We start from the raw sequence: 11,408 nt of genomic DNA, 5'->3' as shown, positions 1-11,408 counted from the left end.
TCTTAATTCCCTTGGCTGGTTCGTCAAAAGGGTGACGGTCGAAGCCATGTCCTCTTCGCCCCTTGGGAAATTCACGACCATTCCGCCCAAAGTGAGTTTCATGATCACCAAATTGCCTGTTCCTCTCCCTGTAATACTCATCCTCTTCGTTCCCTTCACTGCCATCTACTTCATCTTTCGGAGGAGGCCTACGCACCCTCCTATTTTGAGGTCCAAACTCATCTCGAGTTCAATGTTCCTCCATTGTATCCAGCCTTTGATTGATCTGTTCCAAAACAGATGCAAGTTGGGTGATCTGTGCTTGTAGTTAGGGTAGATCAGTGTTTGGGTTTTGGTTATTTGCCATATCGTAAGAATTACCACTGCGAGTTACAGGCATGAAATACTGAGTTCCTTGAGGAGGAAAACCTTGCACTGATGCCAAAAATGGTGCAAGCCTCAATAGCCAACCTCACATTGACGTTCAAGAGGGAATAAGATGCAAACAGAATCTCTCTGTTAATGAACTCACTTCGTTCTCAAATTCAATATCAAAATCGGCAACTGCCTTTTTTCTCCATGAATACCATATTTAAAGGATTACATGTGCTATAAATCAAGAAATAAATTAGGAAGGGATTGCCAATATGGCAACAGAGTCTTGCGGGAATAATTTAAGAAAGAGTTAACAACTAAGCAACAAAAGTTTGAAATAAATAGATAAGAGTTGATAAGGATTCTAGCAGCTGAATAGGTCCTCATCTCCCCCCATGATTTAAGAAGTAGTCTCCGCCTAGGTACTGTGCTCCATATTTGCCATGGTCTCCGACAAATTCTTTTGGCCTTGACTACGTCACGACGTGCATAAGGTTGTGGCTCGTTGTAAGATTTTTCAAATAAACAAAGGCACCAAACAGCAAGCGGGTCTTTATACCCCCCTCTTCCAATTCCAGATAGACCTTAGCAGCACATTAGTATGGATTTTGTGCTTGGATTACCCAAGACACTACGACAGCATGATTCCATAATGGTGGTAGTGGATCGCTTTTCAAAGATGGCTCATTTCATTCCATGTCACAAGACTTATGATGCATCCAAAACAGCGGCACTATTTTTACAAGAAGTGATTCGACTGCATGGTGTTCCAGCCTCTATAGTGTCCGACCGAGATGTTAAGTTCATGAGTTATTTTTGGAAGACTTTGTGGGCCAAAATGGGGACGAAGCTACTGTTCTCTAATGCATTTCACCCTCAAACCGACGGCCAAATCGAAGTAACAAACTGGAGTGTAGGAAACTTATTGAGATGTTTAGTAGCAGACCATGCAGCAAGTTGGGACTTCATGTTACCACAGGGAGAGTTCACTTTCAATAACTCTATTAATCGCTCCACTAGTTGCAAGCCATTTGAAGTGGTATTTGGCTTTCGCCCCCACACTCCATTGGACCTCCACTCACTAACATTTCCTTCTAGACCCAGTGAAGCTACGTTGGATTTCTCTAGTTACATGAAGGACATTCATGAAGAAGTCAAGCGGCGTCTGACCCTCAGCATGGAAGCATATTCCACCGCTACAAATACTAGGTGGAAGGACAAGCAATTTTAGGTTGGTGACATGGTTCTTATCCGCTTAAAGCCTAAATGTTTTCCTCCTGGGAGTTTCAATAAGCTACATGCTCGGCGTGCAGGACCTTTTAAGGTGGTTAAGTAGCTGGGTCCTAACGCCTACGTCATTGAGTTACCTACTGACTATGGGATCAACCCTATTTTCAACATTGAAGATCTCACTCAATTTCATGGTTTGGAAGAAACATTACCACCAGCCTCGGATCTAAATACCCAACAAGATGCAGTTATTTGCGTTCCCAAGAATACAGCCCCAAGAGATGAAATTGCGTCAATACTAGACCACCAATTTGTTACTACTCAGCGAGGAGGTTATTACAAGTTTTTAGTACAATGGGAAAACCATCCCCAGTCTGACTTTGTTTGGCTACAAGCTTCGGAGCTCAATCGACTTCACCCAGATTTATTTGTTGCCTATGTTCTTCAAAACTTGCCGGAGTCAAGTTCTTCTGAGTGGCCGGCAATTGATGCAAATAGGAAGCATGGTACCCAGGCAAAACTACTCCTTAAATCGTGGGGGGAGATGAGGACCTATTCAGCTGCTAGAATCCTTATCAACTCTTATCTATTTATTTCAAACTTTTGTTGATTAGTTGTTAACTCTTTCTTAAATTATTCCCGCAAGACTCTGTTGCCATATTGGATTGGCAATCCCTTCCTAATTTATTTCCTGATTTATAATACATATAATCCTTTAAATATGGTATTCATGGAGAAGAAAGGCAATTGTCGATTTTGATATTGAATTTGAGAATGAAGTGATTTCATTAACAGAGAGATTCTGTTTGCATCTTATTCCCTCTTAAACATCAACGTGAGGTTGGCTCTTGAGGCTTGCACCAATGGGCCTTCCATCCTAGATTCGTCTCGTGTTCACGGGAGGGAAATCTAACGAATTGTATACCAATTAGACAAATTCAAATAATCCCCCAATGGTCAAACAAGATTAGATAAAGAGGGGAGTTCAAATCATTGACACAAACATAATTTAAACGAGAGATAAGGTTGTTGCAAAAGTAAAGGTTAACCCAATCCAACCTTGATATACATGAGGGGAGAAAGACTAATCAGGTAAGTGAATAGAACTTCCGTTGTTTATTTAACTCCAAAGTCATCTGACTTAGACATGGGAGTCATTTATATCCTCCAAGCCTTTCTTGATCTACTTGCTACATGTTGGTAGTGGGCGCGTGCAGGAGTGTGAAACACTTCCGAAACAAACATGTTAGCATAATTTTATATTTTTTTTTGAAATTATTATGAGTATAAATTTAGTTCTCCTGGACAGTATATAGAATTTTAGCTTATACTAGACCATTTCTTTTTAATATTTTTGGCTCAGTCTCATTTTCATGCTTTTATAATTTTTATTTTTTATTTTTGGGAAATCTTTTAACATTTGTGGCGAATATAACTCGAAGAAAATACATTTTTTTAGAAAATTTATAAGAGTTTTTCACAAATAGGCATTTGCAGCCAATGTTTTGCCGGAAATATAACTTTGCGGCGAAAGTATTTTGTTAGAAATACTTTTTTTTGCCACGATTCACACCCAAATGCTATGATATTTTCGACGAGTTCAGAAGCCTTTGTCCGCAGTTTTTCGAGAAAAGGTAGGTATTTTTCACAAGTTGGGCTTCTGGTGGAAAAAGATACCTTATATCACCAGTTTTTTTCTACAAGCTCCCCCCCACTATTAAAATTGGTGAAAAAAATAGTTTTTCACCCAAAATTGAGGCTTTTTGCCACTAAAATCCCTAGCGGGAAAAAGAGGTATTTGTTGTAGTGAATAGCTCAACAACAAACTCGAGCACGTACACTAGAATAATAAATGAGCTTTTTGTTAACATAAAATGTGACTTGATGATGAACTTGAGCTCAAAATTATTCAAATAAAAATTAAATAAAAAAAACTTGATCACCCACTATTCGTTCGAACTCAATCAAATTACACAGCCAGAAACTTTCATTTAGTATCCAAGTTCTAATGATCTAAGACAATAAAATTGAGTCTTGCATTAAATTTTTAGAAGAATCAACCAAATATCACAAAATAAGAGACGATAGCATAGAGAACGAAAGCAACCAATCAGAGATGATAGGTTGTTTAAAAGCTAGAGCAATAATAGAATCGAGTCCAGATTTGTGTTATCAGGCTTTGGCTCATAGTGAGATTTCAAGTTCGCGCTCGAGACCTTTTTGTAGGCTGTACTCGAGTTCGGCTCGGCATTCCAACAGCTTGAGCTCAATCAAAAATGGAGTTTGGCTCAGTTCATTTCACATTATTTTATCATTTTAAATTAAAATCTCAAATTTAAATATTTAAAAAATAAACTAAGGACAGTTCATTCAAATAAGCTATAATATCAAGTGCAGTCTTCGACAGAGCCACTCATTTACAACCTTACCAAAACTCTAGGTGGTAGGACTGAACAAATAAACCGTGTATCAAACCCGTCTGATTTTCGACCCAACCCGAAAACTTGACCCATTTGTATGTGGAATTGGAAACGGGTTTTACTGCACCCGTTTTCGTTTCTTCTCAAGTAATACCCAATACCCATTTTAAATAGCACACCTCTCTCTCGCTTAGCTCTCCTGCAGTTTCATCAGTACCCTATAACCCAACTCCCTCATTATTCTCAAGTCTCAACACTTCTCTTCTTTTACTTGTCCACCTTCTCTTCAGGATAATCTCTAGTATTATTACTGTCTTTGTCTATCTATATGAGTCGGGTTGGGTTGGAAAACTCATCATGTCTTCCGGAATCATTATCAGATCGGGCACTTAGGTATCGACCAACCGATATGTACCTAATTCGGGTCGGTGGACAATCCTACCACCTCTTATCTCTATCTGTACGTAGAAGCTCAGGCCACAATCTGCAGGCCGCATGACATATATAAATATGGCACACATATATGTCATACAACGTTTGTTACCCATTTGTTTTCTTCTAGCTTTGATCGAATGGTCAAAGCAATAAAATGTGCACAGTATGTGCCGTTCTACGCCATGCATGAAACGCCAAACAGCCCATGAATAAAGAAAACAGACAGAAACATGATACATTTATATTAAACAAGAAGTTTATCTATGGTTAGACATGTCCAATATACGTATTTTTCATGAAAAAGCCGATAATAAGAGACCTCAAAGTAATGATGCAGACCCAATTGCTGACTTTCTAGATCAACAATTTATTGCTTTTACTTCTTAAGTCAAATTTGGCGTCCAGACTGCATCTTTGACATTTTCAAACTATAAAAGGTGCTGGTCCCAATCTCGTTAGACTACACTGCTGTCGAAGAACAGAAGCCACACCTTCTACTCACAATTAATAGCGAGATTCAGACAGTTTTCAAAAAGAAACAAAGAAAGAAAAATAGCATTTTTCTGCCAGTTGGAACAACTGCAGTGATTGCACAGTAGAGTTTTAGGACACAAACGAGGAACACAACCCAAAAGTACATCCGCAATTTTTGAAGTCCATAAAGTATGAGAATCATAGCTGTTTCTGATCGAAAATCACGCTACTATTTGAACATTTATTGCATTTGCATGTTTCGTTCACCTAATTTGAAGATGAAAAGCAACTACAAAGACCTGATACTTTAGAAAGTAGAAAAGTGAACTCTGCAAGTTTTTCAAAGTTCACGTGTAATAGGATCATCGCATTTGCTGACGGGAAAATAGGTTTTCATTTCTGGAATTTTTAACACTCGTATCTAACAGTCGCCTAACAAAGGAGGAATCAGGGTAGTAAAATGGCTACATTCTATGAACGTACAAATCTGCTGCCTCGTCAAGGTACACCATATTATTTTCAAAGTGGGAATATCATGCAGAAATCTCCCTCTCCATCTCTTTCTCATCAGCTGCAATCTCTTCTTTTCCTACTATGAAACCAAACACAAGACCATGAGAATTTTAGAACTCACACTGGAATCCTTTTTCATCTAAAGTGAGGTATTTAAACTATACCTCCTTGTTCAGAGGCCTCTTCGTAGTAATACGGGGAGAACATCCCATCCTTCTTAGCTGTCTTTGTCTTTTTCTCTGCGACAACCTCCTGCAACAATTTAACCACCTTTCGCATTGGAGGGCGGCTAATGGGAAGTATGGCAGTGCACATGAGGCCAATGTCGAGAACTTTGCCTATCTCTTTCTTGTACTTGGAATCGAGATTACCGTCAATTACATAGTCGACTCCTTTCTGGTCTAAGGTGGTGCAGACCCATTTTACCAAATCTCTCTCTCCAAACTCAGGATCGGTTGGGAGCCTACCAGTTACCAACTCCAAAATGACCACTCCAAAGCTATAGATGTCGCTCTTTTCATTCACGTTAAGTGTATAAGCATATTCTGCATCAATTTCAAATCAAAGCAGACTAGATTAGAAATAAGCAAGTGACGTTTAACTGGTGATCTATCAAGTTTTTTGCAGTAAAACAAAATGATTTTGAAGTGGATGAGAACCATTTGAACCGACTAATTTAAAATTGCTCTCAACCAAAATTGAGAAACCTGGATTAGCAAATTATATCTCAAGTTAGTGTTAACTAATTGTATCGGCAAGTGACCATGTAATATGCTGACAAACCTGGAGCAATGTAGCCACAAGAGCCTGCAATCACAGACATGGCTTCCTCCCCTTTACTGACTGTTGCTACAGCTTTAGCAACTCCGAAGTCCGCAACTCTAGCTCTAAACTCTCCATCTAACAATATATTGTTCGATTTCACGTCCCTATGAACAATGGGTGGAACACAGTCATGATGCAGATAAGAGAGCCCTTCAGCCGCATCCAGAGCAATATTATACCTTGTTGGCCAATCCAACAAGCCTCCCTTGCTACCACGCAATACATCCCCCAAGCTTCCATTGGGCATGTATTCGTACACCAGAAGCTTGCAATCCCCAGTGTCATAACAACACCATAACCTCACAATATTCTTGTGCCTAATCCTTCCCAATGTTTCAACTTCAGCTTTAAACTCATCTTTCTCAGAATCAACAGTCCCATCTACTTTCTTTGTTCCTCCGCATAATTTCTTCACCGCTGCCACGTCACCATTGCTAAGCACAACCTTATAAACTTTCCCTGAAGCTCCACTACCAATCACGCTATCTTCACGAAGACAATCGAGAATTTCGATTGCACTAAAACTAAGTTTATGGAATGACCTCCACTTAGACATTGCAATTCCTTTCTTGTTCTTCATGAAAGTCTGGTACTTCCAATAGAACCACACCACCCCAACAACAAGAACGACGGCCGCAAGCCCAAAGATTAACCCGAGTACCCAAAAATCGGCCCTTCCCTTTCTTCCACCAATCCTAGGACAAAGATCAGGAAGGTCACCGCACAAGCCCGGATTGCCCACAAAGCTACTCCTATAATTCTCATTGGCATAAAAAGGAGGAAGGCTCCCGGTCAACCTATTATTCGACAAATTCAGCAAATTGAGCTTCAAGTTTTGCAACTCCAGTGGGATTTTCCCAGAAAACAGATTCCCGGAAAGATCAAGGTAATTAAGCACCTGCAAGCCCCCAATTTCACTTGGAATTTCACCATATAACCTGTTGTTGGCCAAATTAAGCTCATTGAGCTTCTTCCAAGCTTGGATTCCCACCGGTATCTCGCCCGAAAGCTCATTATCGCTAAGATCAAGCGTGGTCAATCCACTCAACTTCACCAAACTTCCGGGGAGACCCGTTAGCCTATTATTACTGCCCGAAAACTCAACAAGATTTCCGAGTGAGCCAATCTCCTCGGGTATCAAACCTGAAAAAAGGTTACTCGAAATCATCAACTGGGACAGATTATGTGCACCAGAAATCATCGTAGAAATGTCTCCAGACAATGAATTATCCTCGAGCTCAAGCAAGGACACATGAGGTAAGCCCCATAATCTTTCAGGAACGGTGCCCGACAGCTTATTGTGCTTAAGCCGGACCCGGCTTAAGCTCTGGCAATTTCCCAGACTCTCAGGAATTTTCCCAGAAAATGAATTGACCATCAAAATAAGGTCTTCTAACGCACCATTCTCACACAAATGGCTTGGAATTTCGCCGGAAAATCCATTGTACGAAACGTCAAGGATCCGCAAGGGCGAGTTCTTGCCGAGTTGGCTCGGCAATGGACCACTGAGTATGTTGTTGAAGAGTTTGAGTTCGGACAGATTTGCTGACCGAGTTATACTCTCGGATAAAGAACCCTCGAAGCGATTATCGTTGACATTCAACGACTCGAGTGGTAAGCCACACAAGTCGTCCGGAATTGTCCCCGTAAAATTGTTCATCGACACGTCTAGTCTCAACAACTTTGTCAAGTTCGACATCCCCGAAGGTAACACGCCGGAGAGTGAGTTGCCGTATAGCTCGATTTGGACAATACTTTTCATCCCCGTGATAGACCACGGGATTGAGCCTGTGAGTCCGTTGCTGGACAAATCGAGGTTTATAAGGCGAGTCAGCCGACCAATAGTCGCCGGAATCTGACCCACGAGGTCACATCGGGCTAGCCAAAGCACCTCGAGGTTCGTCAGGTTGCCGAGTTCACTAGGTAGCGGACTCTGCGAGAGCGAGTTAAGAGCAAGCAGAAGCTCTTTCAGACTCGAAATGTTACCCAGAGAAGTGGGTATCGAACCGTTTAGTAAGTTAGCAGCCAGGTTCAGCGTTTCGAGTCGCCGAAACTCTCCAAAACTGGCAGGAATACCTCCCGAGAAGTTGTTAGAGGAGAGGTTCAAATGCCGGAGACTCGGGATCTGAGAGAGCGTATCCGGGATGGGACCAACCAGGAGGTTCTGAGCCAAGTCAAGGTACTGGAGAGACTGACAAGAGGAGATATTGGGGGTGAGGGAAGAGCCAATGGAGTTGTAGGGGAGAGAGAGGAAGATGAGAGAGGGAAGGCGGCAAAGGAAGATGGGGAAGGAACCGGCGAGCTGAAAGGAGGAGAGGTCGACGGAGGTGACACGAAGAGTGACGTGGTCGCAGCCGATGCCGGTCCAGTTGCAAGGGGTGGCGTCGCGCTCATTCCAGTTGGAAAGGGAGTGAGTAGGGTCGGAGAGGCTGCGCTTGACTTGCTGCAGAAAAAGGCCATCTTGGCTTAGACACAGAGTCAGAGGAGAAGAGACGAAGAGCAGTAGCCCGACCACAAAGAAGAGTAGCCGCGACATCATTTTTGCTTGTTCGGATTCGAGAGAGAGGTTTGGTTTCGTTTGCTGATGCAAAGGTTGGATTGTGGGATTTGAAGAAGCGTGGTGGAGGGGAAAACGTGGTGGAGAGGGCCCACTTAGAACTATACATTTTCAAAAAGAAAAAGAAAATCTTTTATGACTAATGCTGTTTATAAAAGTATTAAAATGTACACTTGCAAAATATAACATTATTGATATTCATATGTCACATGATATTTAAAAATTTACAAGTAGCCTTATAAGAAGTATAAAGTATAAAAACTGGAAGCCATTGAAAACAATTTAGAAAATAATTAATGACGTCATTTTTATTCTAAAAACTAAAATGCGAATCCTACATTTTGGGAGAAAGTAGAAGAGGATTATTTTAGAAAAAAGGAAAAAGATATATATATATATATATTGATTATTGAGTCCTTTGATGCGAAAGTAAAAATTTCTTACAAATAAATTTCACTTTTTCATTATGAATTTTTATTAAATATTTTAAATAATTTTGTATGTAATATAAAAAGTATCATTATTATTATTATTATTTTCAAAAAAGGTGGTGTGAATTGTCCATTGTTATAATGAATATGCTTGGACTTGAGTCAAAGAAAATATAAAAGAGTGCTCTAGTGCCGCCCAACGGTGACAGCTTGGTTGTGCATCCAAAATTCATTTTTTTTAATTTTTTTATCCTTTTTATTCATATTATTTTAATATTTTTAAATCATTTTAAAAATATGAAAAAAATTACAATCCATTAATAATCACTTATTTAATTTGTAAATAAAAAAATAAATTTTAAAAAAGTTAAACGATATAAGATTAGTTTGTATTCAGATATGAATAAAATAATATTAAATAAAAAAATAGAAGTTAAATAAAATATTATTAAAAAATTATTTTTTTAATATTGTTATTATTTTAAAACTTAAATTAAAATTTAAAAAAATTTTAATAAGAAGATGATATATTTTCTGAATAGAGAGAGGTACAGTAACATTATCCAATGGACGGTGCTACTCTGCCGCCCAGAGTGCACCGCTCCATTTGACCGCACGGTCAAATTTTTTTTTTTTTTTTTTCATTTTTCGTTTCAGATTTTTTTAATATATTTAAACATTTTTAAAAAATATAAAAAAAATATCAATACACTTAAAATCACTTCCTTAATCACTAAGTAAAAAAAAATTAAAAAAAAAATTTTTTTGATGACCAGCGGTCACTTTGAGGGGGCACGAGGAGGCGGCACACAAGCATTTTCCTTATCCAATATAAAAAGCGAAGGATGGGTGTAGCGTATATGGTAGGGTGGTAAGAATCAACTTTCACTGCCAGAGTCCACTCTGCGGTCAACGACTCAAATGCGAAAGAGATGAATTCTAGAGGCAAAAAGATTCACTCAGAGCATTGGCATTGGCTTCATCAAAAGCCAATGCAAATGCATAAATTGATGAACGTGTGAGAAATACCGCTGCATTGGTCTCGGCAAACATAAAATCTGAAGTTTTGACCTACAGTAATTCTTTCGTTTCTTTCAAATTTGAAGGAGCACTGCACATTCATCTTTAGCTTATTTTATTCCATTTTTAATGCCCAACCGATGGTTTTATTTTCCCTCTCTCTTCCCTCTCTCCTTTTTCCTCCCCGCGTTTTCTCTCCCCCATGCCTCTCTTTTTCATTTTTTGCCATCAACAGAAACGAAATCTCTCGGATTCTTCACGCATAACCGATTTTATCAGACCTCTGTCTCGGCAAACCAGCCCTGAGGTCCTTGCCCATTTCTGCCACCGTCGCTGACGCTTTCGCGGCCTTGAAAAATACCGACGACAACTTCATCAGTGTATGGGACTGCGTCGATCACTCGGCCAAGGTTGAGTTTGGTCACAACAACGTCGGCGTTGGCTGTGAGTGCCGTTGCGTTGGCAAGGTGTGCATGGTGGATGTGATATGCTATCTTTGCAGGGATGAGAATCTGTTTTCTCCTTCTGCTGCCCTGAAGGCGCCTGTTTCTGCAAGCTCCAAAAACGTGAATCTGTTTAACCTCCCCTGTTTCAAGCAAGCTCTGCAAAACGTGAATCTGTTTTTCTTGTCTTTTCAGATTGTGGGAAGCCATCGATCTGATTCTGCAAGGAGCCCAGAACCTTGTGGTACCGATACAAACCAAACTAAGCAGCTATTCAAGAAGAAAACAGCTCCAAAAACCCTCGACCACCGGCCCTACTACCATCCACAACGGCCGCGAATTCTGCTGGTTGACTCAAGAGGACGTGATCCGGTTCCTTCTCGGCTCCATCAGGCTCTTCTCCCCGCTCCCGGCGCTCTCTGTTGACACTCTTGGCATTATCACCACCGACATCTTAGCCATTGACTATTACTCCCCTGCCTCTTTGGCAATTGGAGCTATATCCCGCTCTCTCTGTGAGCAGACTTCAGTGGCTGATTCTGTTTTTGTATACCTTTAAGCTATCTGCCTCTTGGTTATTAATAAAAAATTATCATAAATATTATTATTAAAAAATAATATTATATTATTATTTTGATGAATCACATGACTAATCCAATGTAGAGATATGGTTAAGGAGATTTTGGAGTTATGGAAAATATGTACT

The 11,408-nt window shown here is 40.0% G+C and overlaps 2 protein-coding genes across 3 annotated transcripts; one reads left to right on the top strand and one right to left on the bottom strand.

Moving 5' to 3' along the window:
- Nucleotides 1–5,103: 5,103 nt before the first annotated feature.
- On the bottom strand, nucleotides 5,104–8,865 carry LOC122304041 (receptor-like protein kinase HSL1). Of its 2 annotated transcripts, none has more exons than XM_043116069.1 (3): nucleotides 6,210–8,865; nucleotides 5,591–5,971; nucleotides 5,104–5,505 (listed from the first exon to the last, which is right to left on the bottom strand). In XM_043116069.1, the coding sequence occupies exons 1-3, from the start codon at nucleotides 8,788–8,790 to the stop codon at nucleotides 5,447–5,449; spliced, it is 3,021 nt and encodes a 1,006-aa protein (XP_042972003.1). In that variant the 5' UTR covers nucleotides 8,791–8,865; the 3' UTR covers nucleotides 5,104–5,446. The 2 variants fall into 2 exon arrangements, with proteins under 2 accessions (XP_042972003.1, XP_042972004.1); XM_043116070.1 differs by having other exon boundaries at nucleotides 5,104–5,502.
- A 1,669-nt stretch (nucleotides 8,866–10,534) lies between these two features.
- LOC122305740 lies at nucleotides 10,535–11,157 on the top strand. Its single transcript, XM_043118299.1, has one exon. It carries the CDS (start codon nucleotides 10,733–10,735, stop codon nucleotides 11,126–11,128), a length of 396 nt encoding a protein of 131 aa, XP_042974233.1. The 5' UTR covers nucleotides 10,535–10,732; the 3' UTR covers nucleotides 11,129–11,157.
- Nucleotides 11,158–11,408: the final 251 nt, after the last annotated feature.

Source organism: Carya illinoinensis, chromosome 3, assembly GCF_018687715.1.
Source record: "Carya illinoinensis cultivar Pawnee chromosome 3, C.illinoinensisPawnee_v1, whole genome shotgun sequence".
Classification (NCBI taxonomy): Eukaryota; Viridiplantae; Streptophyta; class Magnoliopsida; order Fagales; family Juglandaceae; genus Carya; species Carya illinoinensis.
This window is presented reverse-complemented; position numbering and strand designations above follow the sequence as displayed.